At 36.1% G+C, this 25,191-nt stretch overlaps 1 protein-coding gene across 8 annotated transcripts in view; it reads left to right on the forward strand.

The window, feature by feature from the left end:
* Positions 1–25,191, forward strand: part of ANKRD28 (ankyrin repeat domain 28) — a 194,321-nt gene that overhangs the window by 133,992 nt on the left and 35,138 nt on the right. For all 8 annotated transcript variants that reach the window (XM_027583599.2, XM_027583594.2, XM_027583597.2 and 5 more), the window contains 9 exons: positions 2,183–2,383; positions 3,762–3,849; positions 8,995–9,137; positions 13,059–13,271; positions 18,222–18,300; positions 19,232–19,346; positions 20,593–20,675; positions 21,236–21,299; positions 22,957–23,025. In XM_027583599.2, coding sequence (XP_027439400.1) covers positions 2,183–2,383; positions 3,762–3,849; positions 8,995–9,137; positions 13,059–13,271; positions 18,222–18,300; positions 19,232–19,346; positions 20,593–20,675; positions 21,236–21,299; positions 22,957–23,025 — 1,055 coding nt within the window. The remainder of the gene's footprint in view (positions 1–2,182; positions 2,384–3,761; positions 3,850–8,994; positions 9,138–13,058; positions 13,272–18,221; positions 18,301–19,231; positions 19,347–20,592; positions 20,676–21,235; positions 21,300–22,956; positions 23,026–25,191) is intronic.

Raw genomic sequence — 25,191 nt, forward strand, 5'->3', positions numbered from 1 at the left:
ATTGTGTGTAGGCTTGAGTTTTGACACATGTATCCATCCATGTAACCACCCATGTAACCTTTTTCCCAGTCAAGATATGGAAGATTTCCATCACTCCAGCAAGTTACCTCATGTCCCTATGCAGTCAGTCTTCCTTGTCCCCAGAGGCAACCACCGTTCTGATTTCTTACAGCATAGAATAATTTTGCTTATTCCAGAACTTTATAAAAATGGAATCATACACTACGTGCTCTTGTGTCTTGAATTTTTTGTTCAACTTAATATTTTTGAGAATCCTCCATATTGTGTACATTGTTTATTCCTTTTATTGCTGAGGAGTATTTCACTGTATGATGTACAACAGTTTGCATATCTGCTTTTTGGCTCTTATGAATAGAGCTACTGTGGATATTCTTGGATGGGTGGGTCTTTTTAAGTTTCTCCTGGGCAGATAACTAGAGTAGAATTGTGGGTTCTAGGGTAGGTCTCCATTTGTATCTTTGCTGGCTGACTTCCTTAGCAGATTGATAGATTACTGGGCATCTCTCGTCTTTTGTCAGTCTTGTTGAATACTTAGGGTCTTTCCCATATTTCAAACAGTTCTGATTACCTTTCATTTGAAAGGCTTAAAAAAACTATGTGTGAATCACAGATAGTAGTATTTTGTTTAGTCTTCCTTGCTACTTTACATATTGATAATTGCTTGATGCTTTTGAACACTTTTCATGGTGTTTGTTTGTTTTAAGGAAATCAAGGGTCACTGGGGTGCCTGGGTGAGACTCAGTTGGTTAAGGGCCCATCTCTTGGTTTCGGCTCAGGTCATGATCTCAGGGTTGGGAGAGTGAGCCCCATGTCAGGCTCCACGCTCAGCAGGGTGTCTGCTTGGGGATTCTCTCTCCCTCTCCCTTTACCCCTCCTCCTGCTAGCTCGCACATGCTCTGTCTCTCAAATAAATAAAAATCTTAAAAATAAATAAATAAAAGAAAAAGAAAAGAAAGAAAAAACCAAAGGTCAGTATTACTAGGCTTAGTTCTGATTCTGGTCCTTTTCATTTCATGTGTACTTCATCATTCATCTGCCAAAGATAGGATTATCACTGCAAGGAGAAATTTTCACTAAGTTTAGTTCTGACTGTATTGCTTAATGTAGATAGCATACTGGAGTCCTTAGTATCTAGCCATGAGTCCAGTTTATATATGTGTTGTGAAGTTTTCATCATCTTCTGGGTGACAAATTCCTTTGGATACTAAGCTTTTAAATTGCCTTGTTAACATCAGCTTTACCAATTAGCCGTACAGCATCTATTTCTCTGTCTTTCTCTCTGTCTCTAATAAACTAGATACTAGTGATTTTTCCATTTGTAAAATATAATGTATACTAATAGTATGCTTTAAATTTTTATATATTTAATTGCAAAACAATCTATTCCTTAAAACTGTTGAAAGTACAAATTAATTATATCTTGTTATCTAGAAAAACAAGAGAAGTAGTGAATGTTTTTTGTTTTTTTTTTTTAGAGAGCATGGGCAGGGGGAGGGTCCGAGGGAGAGAGAGAGAGAGAGAATCCTCAAGCAGACTCCCTGCTGAGCACAGAGACTGACGGTGGGGCTCCATCTCCCAACCCTGAGATCATGACCTGAGCCAAAATGAAGAGTTGGACATTTAACCGACTGACCCACCCAGGCGCCCCTATAATTAATGTTTTTAAAGAATATTTGTCAGTATTTGTTCTTGCACATTTTGATCTTGTTTTGCCTTTAATAGGAGGACAGAAAAAGGGAATGTTTTATCTCAGTGCTTCTTATAATGGCTCTGAGTAGTCCTGCCTTAAGTCCAAAATATTTTGTTTTTTGGGTAAATTTCTACTCATTTGTAGCAGGTTCTACCAGACTTTTTATTTCCTCAGGAAATACTAGTTCCTTAATATATATACAGTTTCTAAAACTGTTAACTCGAGGCACCTGGGTGGCTCAGTCAGTTAAGCGTCTGCCTTCAGCTCAGGTCATGATCCCAGGGTCCTGAGATTGAGTCCCATATCAGGCTCCCTGCTCAGCGGGGAGCCTGCTTCTCCCTCTGCCTGCCACTCTCCTTTCTTGTGTTCTCTCTCTCTCTCTGACAAATAAATAAAATCTTTAAAAAAAATAAAAATAAAACTGTTAACTCATTTGTCTTTTGTAACCTAATCATATCATATATGTTTCAGGAAGCAGTGCAGATACTTTTGAAGCATTCTGCAGATGTTAATGCTCGAGACAAAAATTGGCAAACCCCTTTACACATAGCTGCTGCTAATAAAGCTGTAAAGTGCGCTGAAGCTTTGGTACCTCTTCTGAGTAATGTAAACGTGTCTGATCGAGCGGGGAGGACTGCATTACATCATGCAGCTTTTAGTGGACATGGTGAGGTAGGTGGTGGTCATTTAGACAGTGATTCTCCTTTCATCATGCCACTCCCCACCCCCAACTATTAGTGAACTTACCCTTTTTAGCCATTCAGTCCAGGGGAATAGCAAAAAAAAAAATACTTTCTGGTTGTTTTTGTCTAATTTTGCCTTTAGCAAATTCTCAGACTTCATGATAAAATTCATGATATAAATTTCTCAATTTTAGAAGTTTACTTATCAAATACAACCCATGCACTTGAATTTCATGGTGAACCTGGGGAGACAAAGGAGAACACTGCCAGCTATACACAATGTGAAAAATATGTTCTGTTGTTGTGGAAAAAATAATCCAGAAAGACAGAGCATTTCATAGTGCTCCCAGAAAGATAGTAGCAAAGGAAGGCAGGGTTTGGAAAAGATTTTCTTATAGTTCATTATCAACATTTAGTCAAAAATTCTTTGGTAACAGACCATCAAAAGAAAAAAAAATTAAGAACTACATCAAAAACTAATGATGTATGGTGATTAACATAACAATAAAAAATAAAAAATTAAGAAAATTAATATTTAGTTATACAACAAGCATCGCCTAATGTTAGATGTTGTCATGGCAAAGAGTGAGATTTATGTGTATATAGAAGGCTTAAGAAAGAAGAAAACACAGAGTTATAAGAACCTTTGAGGACAACTTGTCCAGTCCTTCATTTTTGTTGCAGACACAGAAACTCAAAGAGGTAAAGTGACATTCCCAAGATTCCATGGCTGAGAGCTAGTGGCTACAGTGTTTTCACTGTTTCTCTGCAACATAAAGAATCCTTGCCTTCGCTGCAGTTAAGGCCACAGATGTGTCCCTTTTTTGAAACATGGAGTGCCCTTTCCCATGGGGAAACTATTGTAAATATGGTTAGACGGACTAGAAATACTGTTCTTGATACATTATGAGGTAAGCAGACTGTGTGCATTGACCTTCAGATCTAATCATATTATAGATAGTATATTTGTGTTTGAATTAAATTTAAGACATTTCTGGGATAAGAATGCACTTTGCATTTTAAAAACACCTTGGGCTATTAAAAGAAATAAACCTGTTGTTAAGTATTCCACCTTTAGACCTTCCAGATTTGTACTTCATTGTTCATAAAATATCAGGACACAAAGTAGCATCTTTAAAAGATACTGATACCCACTTCAATAACACCCATTGTGAATCCTTTTTTCATATTTTGTCCTATTATTTATTAAATTACATTGAAGGGTCTTCAGGGTTTAGTCTAGCTCCTTCCTTTCTACAAATGCAGAAATTCAGTGCCAGAGAGATTGAGATGAGTAGTCAACATAAGGGATATTCATGAATAGTTCTACTTCTGAATTTTGATGAAACTGTTTATTTTTATTACAGATGGTCAAACTACTCTTGTCTAGAGGTGCCAATATTAATGCTTTTGACAAGAAAGATAGACGGGCTATTCATTGGGCAGCATATATGGGTATGTACGTTTTAAATTTCATTTTCTGACATTATGTATTCAGGAAAATTTGTACGTTTTAGTTCTTGCATTTGGTATAACATCTGTTTTTTAGGATAGTGGGAAGTTACACCATATCTAAATTTGCTGCCCAAGTGGAACCAGCCTGGTAGTGGGAGAGGTTTACCAGAACAGGAGCGTGTTGGGTCCTCTTCTAAAAGCTGATTGAAAATAATTCTGTTTATCTTTAAAGGAAGAGACACCCTAGACACAGGTCTGGGAAACATAATTTAAGTTGGTGTTTACTAAAAGCCCATTCTTACATCCATCCTTGTTTTTATGGGACTATTAAGGTAGAGGTTATGAAGATGCTTTTAAGAATCCTATTATTTTGGGCCACCACTGGGTTGAGTAGGCATCATCGTGTTTGATTTCTACAACAGTAATTTCAGAGAAAGAAACTAAGGCTTAGAGTATAGGTTTTTCTGTAGTAACATGATATATATGTTCTTGAAAAATCTTAGGATTTGCAAAATTGCATTCTAAAACTAACAGAGCTCATGGGAAAACAGTCTTGGGGTAGACCCAAGACCATGCGACTTTGTGACCAGAACGCTGACAAAAACATTAATTGGTTCTTGAGTGACTTGGACAGCAGAGAGCAAGCAGGTCTTGAGCTTACCTCAGGATATTTTTAAGTGCACAAAAAGAGCAGAATAGAAATATTGGCTTTTGGGTGCTAAGACCATGCATGTAGAATAAATTTCTAAGCATGGAGGAAGTAAAACCTGCCATGAACCTTGCAAGTCCTGCACGGCCAGGATTGTATGTCTGGAAGACGTGAATATAGACATTCATTTTTCAAGTTTTTTCTCTTCCCTGCCAAAGGTTATAATTCTACTTCTGCTATTCTGGCTCCTCTGGCTTAAGAAAAATCACATATGGACTGACCTCTTCTGTGTAATACTGGAGTCATTCCCTGATTTACCACTCATATTGCCTGATTACAAAGACATTTAGCTAGCCACCCTTCTTATAGGCGTAACTTATCCTCAGTACTCCCTGCTCTTGGTTTTGCCTTTTCCTTTCTCTCATATAAAAATAAAAGATTAAAGGAAAATTTGATGGAAGATTATTAATTTTTAAAACTATGTAAAATTGTGAAACATTATAGTGGAAGAAAATAAACGCACTCAAACTAGTTATGTAGATAACCCAACAGTCCAGGAAAATTTTTTGCCTATAGTAAAAAAAATGCAGCAGAATCCATATTGAATTGCAAGTCTGACCTTTAACATGAGTGTAAAGGAATATCAAAAATGAAGGTTCCTAAGGTTAACATCCTTAGCAGATGTCCCTGTTTTGAAAGCCAAAAGCTGAACATTTGGAGCTTCTTATGTTTCTCTCACATCAAATATTTGTGCCTCTAGTTATATCATGGGCAGTTTTCTTCTGTTACTTGGAGGTAAACATCCAGAAACAAGTCTCCTGTAGCATCCTAAAGTCCCCTCCTCACAACCTATACATTTTTCATATTTTAAGTCTTGAGGGACTTTTCTGAATATTCTAGTGTACCTTATCCTTCCAGACCATTTAGGAGCAGCTGATTTGCATGATTTAAAACCATATACCTTATATTAAGAGGTTTAAACTTGAAGCAGAATGCATCAGGCCTTTTACCTCCAAAGAATTAAGACTTAACTAAGCAGCTGTTTTCATGAAATTGAAGGCCAGAGGATTTTGTGGATTGCCTCTAATTGAGCTCCCAGAATAGCTGGGTGTGTATATATCAGGAGCCCTCCTCAGATGGCTTTGTTTTCCTTGATGCACTAGATGTCGCTTTCAGGCCAGTTGTGGATTAAAAAAGATATTCCATGTTTCTTGGACCTTATTTAATTTTTGAGCATAAACATTGAGGGATTTATAATTCCCTTTCTCTTTCAGCATGGAAAAAGAGGAGTAATGACACATAGCTTCTAAAACTGTTCAGCTATTCTAAGCATTCAGGATTAAAGAGAGCTAAACATGTAAAAGTAGGGAGCAATTGACTGGTCTAATAGACAACCCAGAAGTCCAGGTCATAGTCCCTTCTAGATTATATCCAGAGAATCTGTCAATATTAGTGCAAGAGACACTAAAATTACATGTAATCTTGTACTTCCTCACAAACTTCCTTATTTGCCCTGGCCTTCTGTCCCCTGTTTGAAGTTCCCCTTACTTTTCTGTTAGGCTCTACCATTTATCCTTATGCTGTTACTGAATTATCTGTCAGTGGTTCAGAGCGACACCTCTTTCCCCAAAGAGTTGATCATTTCCTCCTCCCTACCCCATGTTTGCTGTGACCATGAACCTCTATTAAGATCCCGTTTACACATTCATCTTTCCTGTCACTTCAGTACTTTTAGCAATATCCAGCCAAGTTCTTCCTCCAATCACCTTACTATGATGACTTTGACATAGAAGGTGCTGAATAAATATTAATTACCTTGATTAGCAACTCATATTATTTCTTCTTAAAGCAGTGCATAACTTTAATAAATTTGAAGTGGTATTTTTTTCTCCTTTCCTTTTTGTAAAAACTTACAATTCTGAACACAGCTCATTTTACTTTTTTTACACGTTAATGAAGAAAAGAAAAATGTAGGGAATTTTCCAAGTAAAATTATGTATGCCATGCATGTCTAATGGATGCCATTTTCTAAAACTACACAAAGATGAATTAAATGAAACCTAGTCGTCTTGGTAGCATCAGTCTATAAATTGACAAGGAAGACACATACTTGGTCTGGCCAGGGTCCACCTAGGTAGAACAATATCATTTATTTCATTCTAGAGCTTTCTTCCCGTTTTTCTTCTAAATAAGTCACCCCAAACTGGCTGTAGAGAAGCCTCTTTTTTCATTTTCAGTGGTCCAGTAAAGGAATTTATCCATATTTCTGAAATGTGCTTAAATAAATATTTATCAATTTTAAGATTGTAAATTTGCCTATGCATAGCTCCTTTCCAAATAAAGTTTTATTGATATTCATACTTCCTGGAATCTACTAGTTTATACACACAATTAATATGATCTGTGTCATTTACTTAAGAATGATGTATTGATTTTTTTTAAAGATTTATTTATTTATTTATTTGAGAGAGCGAGAAAGAGAGAGAGCACATGAGAGAGGGGAGGGTCAGAGGGAGAAGCAGACTCCCCGCCAAGCAGGGAGCCCGATGTGGGACTCGATCCCGGGACTTCAGGATCATGACCTGAGCCAAAGGCAGTCGCCCAACCAACTGAGCCACCCAGGCGCCCCAAATGATGTATTGATTTTGAACTGTTTTTCCATTAAGCCTGCTAGTCTTAAGCATCAAGAGAACTTTGTTTCTTTTTGACATATTAGTGAATAATACGCATTGCCCAGTTGAAAAGTTGTATTTATGTGTGAGCCTCCTGGGTACTGATTTTCACTGCATTACAATAAATGCAAGTAGCTATCTTTCTGGAGCCATAGATAAGAAAGTAGTGTATAGTGAGGGATCTTTTGTACCAGTTAATACTCTTACATGATAAGTATGTTTGATTTGGCACCTAATGATTTGATAGATATTCATTTGGTTTTTCCTACAAATAATAGTAGATATTTCTTAATGAGATGGGGAAAAAATAGCTAAAAGTATCCATTTTAATTGGTAATTTACATATAAACAACAAAATCTATTTGATTCTGTGATCTTGTATCCTGGCTTAATTTTTGTCAAGGGAGAGGGGGGGGCCTGTGTTTGAGAGCCTCATTTTTATAGTTATTAACTTTATATACTCATTCCCTATTCAGTGATATCATGAACAATTCGTTTAATGTAACAAATATTTATGGAGTGCCTATTTTGCACATAGCACTGTTCTCAGCCCTATGGAATATACGAAGAAGTAGAACATAAGAGCATACGATATTTGCCTTTGAAGATATGTATTTGGGAAGTTAATACATAAAAGTAATTTGGGGCAATTAAATAATGATTTGAGTTTAAGAACCATCAGAAGGTATTATATACTTGTTAGATAGTATTTACAGGTATATATGGTGCTTTTGTCTTATAAGACTTACAGGAAAGAGAGATGACTGAGTTAATTGGGGAAAATGGGAACTGATGTGGGCCTTTAAGGATTAGTAGCAATGCTTGCAAAGAGACATCCAAGCAAAACATTCCATGCAATGAAGGAATCCCATGAACAAAGGCACAGATGTGGGAAGCATTATGGAAGAAGGAGAAAGCAGAGTTTAATCTAATCTGGTAAAGACCAAGGAGATATAAAAGGAGAATAGTGGTTCTCCCACCTTCTGGATGCATGTTCCCCTTCCTGGCCTCCTTGTATGGTGTGGTTGGGCCTGGGACTAATTCTGACTAGTGAACTGAAAGCCACATCACCTCTGGGCCAGAGCTTTTAATTGCTGATTTGAGATTCTACAGTCTATTGCTCCTTTTGGCACAGTGGCCACGTTCAAGACGGTGTCAGCTATATGAGCCTATGTCCTTGAGTGACTTAGCAGACCCCTCTTGCCAAGCTGTCATAGTGTTGATAAGAAATAAAATGCTTGTTAAGCCACTGAGATTTAGGAATTGATCGTTAACCACAGCACATATAACCCTATCCTGACTGATACAGAGGTGAATAGCAAACTAAGTTGGTTAAGGACATTTGGTGGAAATAATAGGGGAAAAGAAGTTTTTAACCACATGTTCTAAAAACCTAACGTTTTTAAGAAACAAGCTCCAGCCATTCCCAGATTTTCAAGTAGAAGATTCCACTAAGGCAGAGAAGCATAAACTAATGTGTTACATTAGATATAAAACGCCAATTTCAGAACTTGAGAATGTAATAAAACAATCTTGAAAACAGCAAGATCTAGACAAAGGGTTATCTAGACAAAAGGTTGTCACTGTATAAAATAATCAAATATATTGTTTTCAGTTAGTTACCTCTATCAACATTTATTAAAATTACCTGAATTCTTATTTTTTTCTTCCATCCTTTCTCTGGTTATAACTTGATTCATTGGTGACTTATGCATTATTTAGGTAATTTGCATTTTTACCTTTTTTTTAAAAGATATCCAGGATTATATTTCATATTTTCCTATACTCATCTGTTTTTTTTCCCCCTCATAAACACATTTTCAGGTCACATTGAAGTAGTGAAATTACTTGTGGCACATGGAGCTGAAGTGACATGCAAGGATAAGAAGTCTTATACACCTCTTCATGCAGCAGCCTCTAGTGGAATGATCAGCGTAGTCAAGTACCTTCTGGATCTTGGAGTTGATGTAGGTATATAGATTGAGCAATATAAATGAAGGAGGCATTTTATATGTGATTTCATTGCTGGCAGAAGTTATTCTAATTTTAAAGATGATTTTATTTTATTTTTTTAAAGATTTATTTATTTATTTATTTGACAGGAAAAGAGAAACAGCAAGAGCAGGAACACAAGCAGGGGGAGTGGGAGAGAGAGAAGCAGGCTTCCCGCTGAGCAGGGAGCCCGATGCAGGGCTCGATGCCAGGACCCTGGGATCATGACCTGAGCCAAAGGCAGACATTTAACGACTGAGCCACCCAGGCGCCCCTTAAAGATAATTTTATATAATAATATTTTTATCTTTTAATTAGATATTTGTAGTCCTTCACATAATATATATCGCACTAATATCTGATCATGTAATTAGTCAAAGTATATTAAGAGGTAAAGGATATTTCAAAGATGAATGAATGACACAGGTTTTTCTTCTTCATCACTGTCCAAGCCCTGTAGCTCCATTTTAGCTGATCAGATACACTTGGGTTATTTTTCCTAAGTGGCTACGTTACTGTTAGTATTATTTGCTCAGTCTAATACTCCCTTTAAGTGACTATAACAGTTCACATTACAGGATATTGGCAAGAGCTAGGCAGGAAAACCAGAGGCTTCTTGCCCATCAACTGTAAGTGTTCCTTACTGTATAAATTTGTTTGGTTAGGAGGGTTGCTACTTTATATTTGATTCCTGAATTGAGATAGCTAAGAATACCTCACTTTCACAGGCCATCCTTTAAGCACTTGTGCTTTTATGCCCCTCTTCATATATTTACTCTTATTTTAGGTACAGTTCTGACAGACTTATCTGGTTCTTCAAAACAGATTAAAAAGAGCAAATTAGAAGGAGAGAGGGTTAGGCTCTGCTAGAAGGAGGGCTTTAGATCAGCTGCAAAAACAAACAAAAAGGTAAGTAGTAATCTGGTTGGATAAAGAATGCGAGGCAGAATTGTAGAGCTGAATAGACTCTTAATTTAAGGATTATATGAAGCACTTTGCCTAAAGCAAACAAGTAGTTACTGAAAATGTCGGGATTGTGAGATGTTACAAAAATCCAAACATGTTGTTAGGGAGGGTCTTGTAGAGTGCAAGTAGATAGAAGTTTTATTTCTCAGCAGTTCCTCTAGCTCTGTTTCACCAGAGTAGCATAATGCCTTACAGTACCCCTGATCTAGATAAATGAGGCATCTTGTTTCTGACTACTGTTTCACATCCATTTTGGTGAGTTTTTTAAATTTGTCTTATTGACAGTAAAGTAACATTTGTAAACTGTGGTGACAGATAGTTCTTTGGAATAAATGGTCAGACTCAGAGCCGTTTACTGACATGTGGCCTCCAGTTGCATGATTTATTAGTTTCCCAGGGCTTCCGTAACAAATTACCATAAAGTGAGTGACTTAAAACAACAAATTTAATCTCTCAAAGTTCTGGAGACTCTGAGGGAGAATCTATTCCGTCTCCTAACTTTTGGTGGTGAAGTGTAGGTACTTTGACTAAAGTTAAGTGTTATCTTTTCACTTTATCCAATTTCTGTTACCAGGGATTTCAGAAAAGAAAATGTTAAAATATAGTTGTGATAAGTTGAGGCCAACTTCAGAGTTAGAGGGCACAGTCTCCAAACAAGGCTGCCCTTATTTCTGATCAACTACAAGTTTGGGGCATTCCCCAAAATCACCTTAGGGTTTGATAAGTCACCAGAAGGATTCAAAGAGGGCGCCTGGTGGCTCAGTTGGTTGGGTGACTGCCTTCGGCTCAGGTCATGGTCCTGGAGTCCCGGGATCAGGTCCCGCATCGGGCTGCCTGCTCAGCAGGGAGTCTGCTTCTCCCTCTGACCCTCTTCCCTCTCGTGCTATCTCTCATTCTCTCTCTCAAATAAATAAATAAAATCTTTAAAAAAAAAAAAGGATTCAAAAAATTCACTGAAGGGGCGCCTAGGTGGTTCAGTCAGTTTCCGATTCTTGATTTGGGCTCAGGTCTTGATCTCAGAGTTGTGAGTTCAAGCCCCACATTGGCCCCATGCTGGGCATGGAGCCTACTTAAAACAAAAACAAAAACAAACTCACTGACAACTATTACACTCATGGTTTATTATACAAAAAAGATACGAATTAAGATCAGCCAAAGGAAGAGACACATAGGGCAGAGTCCAGGAGTATTCTAAACAGAAAGCATTCATTGTTCTCTCCCCATGGAGTTGGGACTCCTTACTCTCCTAGCATCAGCGTGTGACAGTGTGCACATAGTATTGCCAAACAGGAAAGCTCATGTGAGCTTTGTTTTCAGAGTTTTTATTGGGGCTCCCTTACATAGGTGTGATTGATTTTTTTTTAATTTATTTTAATTTTTATTTATTTTTTAAGATTTTATTTATTTGAGAAAGAGAGTGAGCAAGAGAGAGAGCACAGGAGCAGAGGGAGAGGGAGAAGCAGACTCCTCACTGAGCAGGGATGCTGGGCTCTATCCCAGGACCCTAGGATCATGACCTGAGCCAAAGGCAGATGCTTAACTAACTGAACCACCCAGGCACCCCATAGGTGTGATTGATTGATCGATCACTTGCCCACATGGTTGATTTCAGTCTCCAAGTGCACTGATAACTGAGGGCTCCAAAGCCCACACCCTAAATCACATAGTTAGTTTATGTGGCATTGGCACATCCTACCCCTAGACCATTGGCTACGTCCATTCCTACTCTAAGATCCATTGTAGCCAGCTTCCACCCGAAACGAGGACACTCCTATCAAGTATGCCATAGATTACCTCCCAGAAGATAAGGGCAAGGGCTAGACATCTCCTTGGGCAAAGGTCACATTCTTTATGTAAAAGTCATGTAAACTTTAAAGTATTCACCCATTTTATTTATTAGAAACAGAATGAAAAGAGAAACTTGCTCAAGAATTATTTCTCAGTATGAAGAGCACATTCATTCGGGTAAAATGTTGACATGTAAGGCTGGAAAATATCTAGAGCCCAACTTTGTTGCAGAAATGAAATAGAAAAAGATGCCACTCATTTTTTTAAAATCCTTTTACTTCATTACCAACTTTAATCTTTTGTCACTGCAAATGTAAAGGCTGAAAATAAGCATGTTATTCATTATATCTCAGAATTTTCAGTTTGTGTTCATTTGTCATGATTTTTAGAGTTAATTCTTATAACTGTACCTTACTTTGAAGACCTTTAAAAATACATTATTTTGTTTTCATTTTCTTAAAATTTCTCTCTTGGAATCATTCAGTTTTGTCATGAAGTAGACATTGCATGTGTAAATTATATTCCCTGAATGTACAAAATCTATTTGACACCAAAATGCTGTTGTTAATGTTATTTTAAAAGAACTTTAGAGGGTGCCTGGGTGGCTCAGTTGGTTAAGCGACTGCCTTCGGCTCAGGTCATGATCCTGGAGTCCCGGATCGAGTCCCGCATCGGGCTCCCTGCTCAGCGGGGAGTCTGCTTCTCCCTCTGACCCTCTTTCCTCTTGTGCTTTCTGTCATTCTCTCTCTCTCAAATAAATAAAATCTTAAAAAAAAAAGAACTTTAGAATTATAAGCCTTATCTGTGTATTTAGCCCTGTTTCTCACTTTATTAACTTGATTGCAACCCCAACATCGCTAAAATAACTCTCATTCTTGGGGCGCCTGGGTGGCTCAGTCGTTAAGCGTCTGCCTTCGGCTCAGGTCATGATCCCAGAGTCCTGGGATCGAGCCCCGCATCAGGCTCCCTGCTCCGCGGGAAGCCTGCTTCTCCCTCTCACACTCCCTCTGCTTGTGTTTCCTTTCTCGCTGTGTCTCTCTCTGTCAAATAAATAAATAAAATTTTAAAAAAAATAAAATAACTCTCATTCTTATAGCAAGTAGCAAGACTACTTTAACATTGAGATTTTTTTCTTCCTATAGATGAATGAACCAAATGCCTATGGAAATACACCTCTTCATGTAGCCTGCTATAATGGACAAGATGTTGTAGTGAATGAACTTATAGACTGTGGTGCTAATGTAAATCAAAAGAATGAAAAAGGATTTACTCCTTTGCACTTTGCTGCTGCATCAACACATGGAGCATTGTGTTTAGAGCTTCTAGTAGGCAATGGGGCCGATGTCAACATGAAGGTATGAAATAAAATCAGAATCCATACTGTAGTATTTAGGAGTTTGCTGTTTAAAACAGTATCAGTAACAGATACCATTCAGCAATAAAAAGGAACAAATTACTGATAGACACAAGAACACAGGTGAATCTTTAAAAAGTCTTACACAAGAATATACATATTATTCCCATTTATAGATGGTTTTAGAACAGATGAAATTCCATTTATATGGGGTTCCAGATTCTATAGTTGGAAAAAAAAAACAGTTGCCTCTGTGAGGAAGGATTGATGAAAAAGGGATATAGCAGAACTTGCTGGGATGATGGTAATATTCTATATTTTGACAGGCTTTGTGTTATATAAATAAGCATTTGTCAAAACTCATGAAGTGGTACATTTAAGATTTGTACACTTCATTGCATGTATATTTTCCCTTAGGAGGTAACAAACAAAAGTGATGTTGAACACTCGTTTATGATAAGCATACCAAAGTGTTTAGAGATAATATGTAGTCATATCTTCAACTTTTGAAAAACATCAAATAATTGGGTGGATGGCTGGATGGAGAGATTGATATATGATGATGTGCGTATAGTAAAATGTTAGTGATAGAATCCAGGTGGTATGTATATGGGTGTTCATGGTAATCCTTTTAACTTTTCTGTTTTGAAGTTTTTTTTAATTTTATAAAAATTGAAAGACCACTATCAATGTGTTACATATAAAGAATAGTTTTTTGTTGTTTTTTGGTTACATTCACATTCAGGAATGAGCATTTGAATTTTAGAAATACGTGAAAATTCTGGAACCAAAATAAATGTTCTTTCGCTGTATAATTCTGTGAAAAAGCACATGCAGCCACACTTTTGAACACTACTTTATAATGTGTAATCATCATTTTGATTTTTCTAAGATGCTTTCACTGATTGTTTCTGTATTAATTCGTCAATTCATTCTTTGAGTATTTGCCAGTCTATATCTTGTGTTATAAAGAAAAGAAAACCACAAATAAAATTGAACTGTTTAGTAAAAACATTTAACCTAAAAATGTGTTTTTCAGAGCTTTAATTACTTAAGCTTTCAGCTTCTTTTGTGGGTATCATGAGCCAGTCTTCAGATTGGTAAAGAAAGGGAGTCCATTTTCTTGTATTTCTTAACTTTAGAGAGACTTTTAGTGATGTTGCTGACCCTGATAGCTGTAGTAGCGGCAAGTCCATCTATAATTAGTCATTGCTCTAAATTGCCCTCTCTCAGCTACAGGAAGAATTTATAGTTATCATACTCAAGGAAGGAAAGGGCATGAAGTATCATAAAGAACTCCTATTATATGATTATGTTTAAAATGCCTTTTCTAAGAATATACATTTAAACCTTCCAGTTCTGGGCGCCTGGGTGGCTCAGTTGGTTAAGCGACTGCCTTCGGCTCAGGTCATGATCCTGGAGTCCCAGGATCGAGTCCCACATCGGACTCCCTGCTCAGCAGGGAGTCTGCTTCTCCCTCTGACCCTCTTCCCTCTCATGCTCTCTATCTCCCATTCTCTCTCTCTCAAATAAATAAATAAAATCTTTTAAAAAAAAATAAAGCTTCCAGTTCTCAGTCAAATCACCTACTGAAGTTTTTTTTTAATAGTTTAAATAATTACTAAAAATTTATTGATAATAAATTTGAACTCAGTTTGATTTGAAGAATTCCTGCTCTTTGGATAATCGGGGAATACAACAATATTTAAACTCTTGTGAAGAAAAGAAATTTGTTACTTGTTTCCTCAAAGGCCTAGTGATATTTTTTAATGAAGATTAGATCTTAACATTTCTCAAAAGATCATAACCAAATTTTTTTTAGTCTCTATGAGAACTGTTTATGATCAAGGGACTGTAGTTACATCATTGTTGTGTGTTAAATATTAAGTATCATGGCTTACCTATAACATTAGCTGTGACACATGTTTTAGTTTCTATAGTGCTGTCTTGGGTAATAATTAGGCTTTTTATTTTTATACAGTGCCATTTAGACATGAATATTTAATATAATTTGATGATAGATTGTTTGATTCATATGTGAATGCCTACATAGCTGACTCCAGTGGCTAAGTAGATTTGAAGGGAACAAGCCAATGATGTTGGTTTAGAAATAGATTTCCTAAAAAGTTGCCTTAGTCTTGCCTGGGGATATATGACATCCCATTTATATGAGGTTGTCCAATTATCTTATAGCCAAGTTCCTTTGGAACACAGTTCCCATGATGTTAATGACTTCTAAGGTACATTTCAGCTCTGAAATTATATAAAAATTATTAATAACTGTTTTCAAGAAGTAAGAATATATATTCACTCAAGAATCTTCATTCCTGACACCTGTGTATCCTATATTTATCAAATCAGTGCCTATCAAATTGTTGCTTGATTAAGGAGCTAATAAGGCTTTGACACTTGTCTTATAAAAAAATTATACTTGTAACCCTCATGTTCTCCTTATCAAGTCATCTCTTTCTCCCTGCTTCATCTTTTTCTTCTATGTCATTTTCCATTTTGGTGTTTCTGTCCCTGATCAAGTTGTGGATGACTAGAAATTGGAATGTGAATTTAGGCTTGAAATTACTCATTTATTTATATGTTTTTAAATTGGCTGCCTTACAAAGTACTACATAGAGATAAAGTGAATGAAGTTTTAAAAAGCAATATAGGTCTGGTTTTTATAACCTTGCTTATTAACATGAGCCCTACTGCATTGATTGTATCACTTAAATGCACATCTTTTCCCACTTCACCTTATTCTTAATAAATTTTGGTCAGATAAAATACCCCAAATAATTTGATTTGAAGTTTAAACATAAAAAGTAATGCTTACTTGTTGCTATTTATGGTCACCTGTGAACACAGCTCTTAGAATTTTGGTGGATCTTAATTTTTGCTTGAAACTCCAAATTTGATCTAAAATTAAGGTGACTTAAAAAAAAAAATCTACCCATTGTCTCCCCAGTGCAGAGAGAAGTAAATGTCCTCTTCCCCCTTCTAACATGTCTTAAGGTGGACTTTTCAGTTGGTAATCTGAATCTTTGGGGGTGGTTTGTTTGTTTGTTTGTTTCTTTTAGTATATTTGGAATACTTTTTATGATCAGTAAGTATGTAGAAAGTAAAAATATCAATCCATTGCCACCTGTAGGACTCCACTTACTAGCTATGAGACTTGGTTACATTTCTTAACCCCTTGGCCTATTAAGATAGGGTCAATAGTATATATGTCATAGGGTTTTGAAAAGCAAATGACTAATATATATGAAATGTTTTAAAACTGCTTGGAACATAGTGCTTACTATGTATATAAATGTTAGCTATAATTATATTTCACATTTCATCATTTTATGAACTCAAATTTATATTACAGTTTAGTTTTTATTTTTACTTTTTTTTATCTGTAAGGTAAAAGATTAACATTAAAGAATCAAGGTATGTTAGGGAACATTTTGAAAAAACATTACAAACTGGAATCCCTTTATTAAAATGCTTTTGTGCTTTTTTTTTTTTTCTGGTTGAAAAAATAACTGCTACATAGATAAGAACACCAAATACAGTAAGAGACTATAATAGACCATAACAGACACTGGTATATCATATGGGTGTTTTACAAAGATTAGTATATTCTGTACAGCAGGACTGTGAGGCACAGGTAATATCATATCCATTGAGTGAAGGCTCAAGAAGATAGACAGCTTCTCCTAATCGTTTGTGTGGTAACTGGCAGAACCAGGATTCAGCTCAGGTCATTCTGACTCCAGAGCCTACCTTGTTTGTTCGCTTGGGTTTGTTTGTTTTGGTTTGCTTTGGTTTGTTTTCCCTCCTGTGTACACACTGCTTCTAAAGGTTTAAAAATTCTGAGATAAATTGCCAATTGGATAGTTTGCTTGAAAAAATTAATATAAAATTATGGAATCAAATACATTGCTAGGTAATTATGAAGTTCGTCTAACACTCCACTATTATGACATGAGAATTTTTTTTTTTAAAGATTTATTTGACAAAGACAGCGAGAGAGGGAACACAAGCAGGGGGAGTGGGAGAGGGAGAAGCAGGCTCCCCGCGGAGCAGGGAGCCCGATGTGGGCCTCAATCCCAGGGTCCCAGAACCCTGGGATCATGACCTGAGCCGAAAGCAGAAGCTTAATGACTGAGCCACCCAGGCGCCCCGACATGAGAATTTCTTAAGATCTGCATTATAGTTTTAGTATAAACTTAGGACACTTGTCACATTTCAGTTTTAAGTATATGTACACAGAAGATATTCTGAATATTGCTGAGGGATTAGGAATTGCAAAATAGACTCTTTCCTTTATAATGGTCACATTGTATGTTTTGACAAAGTCCTTTAGAATTTCAGAGTTTATACATTAAATACACACATGCCCAGCCAGTATAATTATTTATTTTAATTTGAGGAAAAAGCTAACAATATTTATTATAAATAATTATAAACAAATTAAAATATGAAGTTTTTAAAGTGAATTATAGTGGTTGAAGTTAATGCTAACATTCACTTTTTCTTGGTTGTTGAGGGATTCAGTGTTTCTTAGAATGAAAGAATTGTAGCAATGTGAAATTTTTGAAAGGTGGGAAACACATCCCAGTTGTACCACTACTGACTATGTGACCTTGGTTAAATCATTAATATCCTTGTGCTTCAGTTTTCCCGCCTTTGTAATAGGAATGATACTAAGATTACACTGTATACCTACCGTGCAGAGCTTTTTGTAAACCATAGGCATTGAGGGTTTTTTTTTTTGTATATTTGTGCTTTATAATATCCGTACTTAAAAAAAAATTCCTAATTTTGAACAGCTGTTTTACCTACATAGGATTGAGCTAAACTTAATGCTTGTTAATAGTAGTTTTACAAGGTGAAGATTCAAAATAAAACTAAGGGTTACATGTGACAGATACAACAATATTTTTAAATCTTTCTTATTTGATTATTTCAGAGCAAGGATGGGAAAACCCCACTGCACATGACTGCCCTCCACGGTAGATTCTCCAGATCACAAACCATTATCCAGAGTGGTAAAAAGTATTTCTGTTTGTTTTTTTTCTTAAATGTAATAAAAACATCCACAAAATGAATGGTATTGAGGAATTGCTATAGCTGTCTATATATTTTTAATATTTGATTTCAGATATTACAAAAATCAAATAATAAAGAGTACAAAATGCCACGTATATGTATCTTTTACAATTTGTTTTTCATTTATTTTTGTTTTATTTCACCTGAATTATAAGTACAATTTCTCCAGCAGTTGGTGTGGGCTTTCTTTAAGCATTGCTAAATAGAAAACGTTGCCTTTCCACCACAGTTGGTATTTGTATTATACATCAACACAGCTCTGTTGCATTTATCGTTTTTCCCCTTTTGGGTATTTTGAACTATTTTTAGGACTTTCATTTATTTTCGGAACCTGTATTCTTTTGCATTTGAATTAGTACTAGGCAAGCTAAACCTTTAAATACTCTTAGGTACGTTACTTTAGTGTTTCCCAAGCCATATTCCAGGGAACTGTTTGTTAGTAGTCCTCAAGATAATAGTTGTTATGGTCTTGCAAGGAAAAAGTAGTAGTTTCGTGATCAAATAATTCCTGAAGCATTGCATGCAATCTTGATGACACATTGTGTGTGTGCATTAAAGCTCTGAAATCTTGCTCTAAAGAAATATGTTTAATTTTGTTTTAATATAGTGGTTTCCAAACTTATTAGACCCCAGAACCCTTTCATCATTTTAAAATCTGTTAAAAGCTTATGCTTAGTTGACAAAATTGTTTTTAAGTGTAAAATCTGTAACCTCAGTGCCTGGCCCATTAAATGTCCTGTGAGTGAAACCTAGTTAAATCACTATATCCATTAGTTTATGCTTGAATAGTGTTTTATGGTACTTTCCATGTAATAAATTTGACTTGATCTTAATATAGTCCAGTATCTGATAGTACATTATTTATTGCAGGAGCTGTAATTGACTGTGAGGATAAGAATGGAAACACCCCTTTGCACATAGCAGCAAGGTACGGCCATGAGCTGCTAATCAACACTCTTATTACAAGTGGTGCTGACACTGCAAAGTAAGTACTTACCACAGTGTTGAGGGCTGTGCCGACAGGGAAACACAGATGGAAGTGAATTGCAGTTTTCTAGAGATTTCAAGTAGGAGTATGGATTTTGTGCCCACTGTGGTACTAATTGCTTGAGCTTTTTCCTATTTGTGTGGATGATGTGCTAGAATAGATATTTAATGTGATTTCATTTGGTAAGCCAGCATAGTATATTCTTGTATTTTTTTTAACCCCAGTGAATTCTAGATTATGAATAATACACAGTTTTAGTCAGAGCTTTACATTGTTGTGATCTATTTATTAAAAGTAAATAAAAGACCCAAAAATGTTTATATACTGAATGCTTTTCTTTTTCATTCAAATAATACTATCTGTAGATTTTTTGCCTCCTGCTTTGGTCAAAAGAGCTCACTTTGTCTATTTTATGCATTAAACTTTCTCTGTCAAGATTTTGTTTGAAAGATGGATTCTCTTGCGTGCTCTGCAGAAGTAAACACCCTACTTAATTTGATGGTTATCATTCCTATGTGTGTCTTTCTATTTTTATTACATTTATTACATTTATTAGATATATTCATTAACATGTTTTAAACCTTTTAAACTTTCTGTAAATGTGATGCTACTGTACACTTTTTTTGCAACCTCTTTGATTTAGCCATGTAGATATAGATTTGGACTTTTTTTTCACATCTCTACAAATACCTGTAGTTCATTCATTTTATAAAATTTAATTATTGTATAAAGATTTCATTATTTTTTTTATTTATTCTACTTATTTGCAAACATAAGTTGCTTCCAATTTTACAAAATTTCCTGCAGTGAGCATTCTTGAACATTTTGTGTTGTGGTAATGATTCTCACTGGCGAGGCGGGGGGGAATGGATTTCACACCCTAGGGAAATGTCCAGAGACATTTTTGGTTGTCATGTTTTGGGAGGAGGGTGTTACTGGCATCTGGTTTGGATAGAGCCCAGGGGCACTGCTGAACATCCTGCATGCACAGGAAGGCCACCCTGCCCCCAGTAGAGTCCATCATGACCAGTAGTGCCAAGGTTGAAAAATTCTCCTGGAGGAAAACTGCTGGATAATAAATAAGCTATGGTCACCTTCAGCCTTTTGCCAAATTGCTCTCCAAAATGTTAAAGGTTTTGACTCATCTAATTATCTTTCCACTTTAACTAGTTTCTTTGTAATTTATTCAAATGATTGTATTATTCTTGATTGTAATGCGGTTACTGTCCTGCTTATACTTCAGGCGTGGCATACATGGAATGTTCCCCCTCCATTTGGCAGCCTTAAGTGGTTTTTCAGATTGCTGCAGGAAACTTCTTTCTTCTGGTAAGTGGAACCATTGTAGACTGAGTCTTCTTTTTTTGTTTCCCCAAAACCCCCCACATTTTAATACAGTCTCTTTATCCTGCTTTTCCAAAATCACTTGTAGATATGTCCAAGTGTGAATCATTTATTAAGTCCTCTTAGAAGATGTTGGGTCTTTTTTAATTTTAAGATGCAGTTTTGGGGCGCCTGGGTGGCTCAGTTGTTAAGGCTCAGGTCATGATCCCAGGGTCCTGGGATGGAGCCCCACATTGGACTTTCTGCTCAGTGGGAGCCTACTTCTCCCTCTCCCCCTGCTTGTGTTCCCTCTCTCGCTGTATCTCTCTCTGTCAAATAAATAAATAAAATCTTTTTTTTAAAGCACTTTTATCTTCAGATCTGGGAAAGATTTTATTTTTCCAGGATTTCCTTCCTTATTGTCTACTTTGAATAATTTTGTGCCTATTTGTAATTCAGTTTTGTTTGAGATTGGGGGGCATGTGATACTTGACATTTCTTGACATAGTACTTTAATATGAAGTAACTTACCTATGATACTATATAAGATGTATTCATTCTTACAGGTTTTGATATAGATACCCCAGATGATTTTGGCAGGACCTGTCTACACGCAGCTGCAGCTGGAGGGTATGTTAACAAAATTTTTACTTTTTTAAGAAGAAGGTAGCTGGTCATGTCAATTTTTCTCTTATTTTAGTTTCTCTTTATTAGTTCTGGGCTGCCTCAAAAAGAAAACAAACCATAATAGGAGTGGTTTGGGAGAAGAAAGTCCAGAGTAGTAGAAATTGCTTTTTCTAAATCCTCTTCCACCTAAGTCATAAATTATGAGTGGGAGGAGAGATGGAACAAAACTGTAAAAGGAAGCGTTGTGGGGGAGGTGGAGCAAAACTATAAAAGGAAGTATTGCTTTTTATGAGAGAAAATTATTTCTGGGTAAATGAAAGGAATATATGTCCTCAAATGAGAGCAACAAAACATTACGGATGTTCTGAGTAATACTAATGTTCTTGGAGAAGGTGTTTAGGGTTTTTTAATCATAATTTTAGGGGAAAAAAAGGTCAGTGGCTTGTTTATGTCTTGCGTCTACTCAGGACCAATATCTAGGAAAAAGAAAATTTTGGAGATTGAAAAATTTTGGACGGTTTTAAATACTGCTGCTAGGGTAGGCTCTTGGTTTGAATAAACAACAACCTTCAGTTAAAACTCGTGGTCTCTGAAGCATGCTGCTAATCTAATGTTTCTGATCAGCTAGATCCTAAATCTAAAATAAGCCATTTAATTCATGGTGACTTAATCAAAAACATCATTTGCAAGAATTTTATTACTAATAATCATTCTTTAAAAATTCCCAGTGGTTTCAGAGGACAAATATATTGAATCAAGACTCCCACTAGGCCAGTCTCAGATGCAAAGATGGATTGTGAACATATGACTGGGTCCTCTTGTTCTTCCAAGGTCACCAAAGAACCTTCCAGTTAAAACCTAGCTTCCATATTACTGGCCTCCAGAGGGAGGGACAAAAGACAGCACAACTATCTGATCACGTGGCAGTCACAGTTTCTAGTGTAACATAGTAATAATGTTCAGGTTTTTGAAAATTAAACTACAGAAAGACGCGTGCATGTACAGTACTCTCCTATCATTTTAACTAAGGATACATCTAAGCAATTATAGTATAGAAGATAAGGGAAGGCAAATTGGAACATTTTCAGGTGTGATTTTTTTTTTAACCCATTTTCTTTTAATTTAATATTAAAAATCATTTAAATTTAAACATTCTATTAAAAGTCTGTTGTTTGAGGTTTGTTTTAAAGGTTCCTAAAAACTCTTAGGAAGTCTTTTTTTTTTTTTTAAGATTTTATTTATTTGAGATAGAGCGTGAGCATTAAGGGGGCCAGAGAGCAGGAAGGGGGAGGGAGAAGCAGACTCCCCACTGAGCAGGGAGCCCAAGGACTCAGGCTGGATCCCAGGACCCATGAGATCATGACCTGAGCCTAAGGCAGCCACTTAACCGACTCTCAGGAACTCTTTTACAAATGTGAACTTTCTTTTAAATAGTGACAACATGACTCATTTGTTATTTCCTAGCAACATGCCAATATGTATATACATAAATTCTTAAAATATACGATTAATTTTAATGTTTTATTTTTTATAAAACATAAATCATGTCATTTTATTCACTTTGTCTTCATTTGAAAACATGCTTTGATACTTATTTAAACTACCAATTTTGTTTAAGAAATTATTGACAGTTAAGTCTAACTGTATTTTCCCTGAATAGGAATTTGGAGTGCCTAAACCTTCTGCTGAATACTGGTGCAGACTTCAACAAAAAGGACAAATTTGGGAGGTAGGCTGTGATGCCATTCCTCTGTAGAACCTAATTAATGTTTTTTACTTAATGACTTGCATGACCTTCTAAGTGGCTTCTGAGAATTAACAGTTCAGCATCTTTTGCATTGTGATCATGATTCACTGAGAGGCCTAAATAAGTCAGTAACTTTTAAATATTCATTTTTACCCACAGTTTTCTTCCACTTGGGCCCCTGCCACAGCCCCAGGCTGCCAGCCACAGCTTTACCTTAAAAGCACCTCTGTATCTCTTGATACCATTCTTCCTCCTCCCATATTTATACCATCGAAATGTAAAACCCCGTGGCGCCTCTGTTCCTTCAAGAAGAAACTCAGAAGACCTAGAACTCAGCAGTACAGGTCTCCTTGCCCCCAAGTCATTTCATTGTCAGAGATTCTACTGCCCATATTTGGTTACAGAGCACTAGAAATAGGAAGGAAATAGGTAACAAATATATATGAAATTTTTGTTCTCCCCTCCTATAACTCCCCACATATACATAAGCACATAACAACACATCCGCATACACCCCTTGGTATGACCGGTAGGAAAATACCTGTGAAGTGACAGAATCCCTTTGTAGTCTTTTAGCCAATCCTCACTCTCACTGTGACTAGCATTTATGGTAGCAGTACTTAAAGCCACCAGTATCTACTAAGTTACTTAGAGTAGGAATTGACCCAGCATGTGCTAAAACCATACAGGAAAGGATTGAAGGCAGTTTGAATTGGTTTACTATGGACTCTGAGAAATAAACTGAGAGTCTAGAGGGGAGGGGGGTGGGGGTGATGGGTTAGCCTGGTGATGGGTATTAAAGAGGGCATGTTCTACATGGAGCCCTGGGTGTTATACGCAAACAATGAATCATGGAACACTACATCAAAAACTAATGATGTGTAATGTATGGTGATTAACATAACATAATAAAAAATTTTAAAAAATAGAGGTGACAATGTGAGCAAAATTGTGGGTCACGAGTTTGAGAATTACATCAAAGTGTATGACAAGAAAGGGTGTGTGTGTCAGAAGGAAATGTGTGGATGTATGTTCAGTGCATGTGATGGGGTCACTGCAGAAGTAAACAGAATTATGTATGGTAGGGAATCAGAAATGCATATAAGAAAAAAAACTATTTGACCTCGTAATTACTTTGAGGAATAGACTGCTCTCATAAGCCCACTAATAAAAGGAACTAATGACCTACAAAATCAAAAGTCACTTTGTTTGGCTTTGCAATGCAATATTTTTATAGTTAATTGACTTTTATAATTGTACTTTAATCCATCTTATATTAGTTACTTTGTAGCACTTGAAGCATTTTTTACTACATATAGCAGAGAGGGCTTCTGAAGCGTATTCTGAGTTTAGAAGCTTGAAAGTAATTCAGGGTTAATTGTATTTCTTAAAATGCCATTACTATACTATACTGTTATCCAATAAAGTAAAATAATGTTTTACTATCGTTTCACTAGGTAAATGTTTTAGAAGAAGTTATACCATGAAGACCCTAGACTTAATTTACCTTAACTTTTCTGTTTTCTTCTCCTTCTCCATATTTTTTAAATGAAAAGTCATGGAATTGTTACAGAGTTGCAATTCAAAGACAGGGACTCCTAATTTTAGTAACATTCTGTTGTAATTCAATAACTGGGAAGAAACCGGCTGTAAATATTCAGTCTTTAGAAATTAAAAACAGTACTCTAACTCTTCTGAATAGTGAACAGTCTTCAAAACTGTGCAATTTTTGCTTGAGAAACCTGTTATCACTATGCAGCTTTACTGTATGGTTGGTAGAATAGGGCATTCTATTTAATGCTTCTATATTTCTCTTAGCCTTTATTCCTCTGCTGAGACATGAATAAAAGCTTCTACCTCGGTACTGTGAAACATTTTTATTAGTATAAGGGAAGCTTTGTTAAAATGGAAGTTTTACAGAGTTTCTGAGCAGAATATGAAGGTGTCTATAATTCACTCAGAAGACTAGAATTGTCACTGTGGGGGGACCGTGAAATAATTTAACTGTTTCTATCATAATTTCCTATTCTTAGAAGTTCTTTCCCACCTTACTTTCTCGTACTAGCTTTCTGTCCAGCCCTCCAGAAGACTTAGTATATGGTAGAAATCAATCTCAGGCTCATTGTAAATACAGTATTTGTAATTGGG

This window comes from Zalophus californianus, chromosome 1 (genome assembly GCF_009762305.2).
Source record: "Zalophus californianus isolate mZalCal1 chromosome 1, mZalCal1.pri.v2, whole genome shotgun sequence".
NCBI lineage: Eukaryota > Metazoa > Chordata > Mammalia > Carnivora > Otariidae > Zalophus > Zalophus californianus.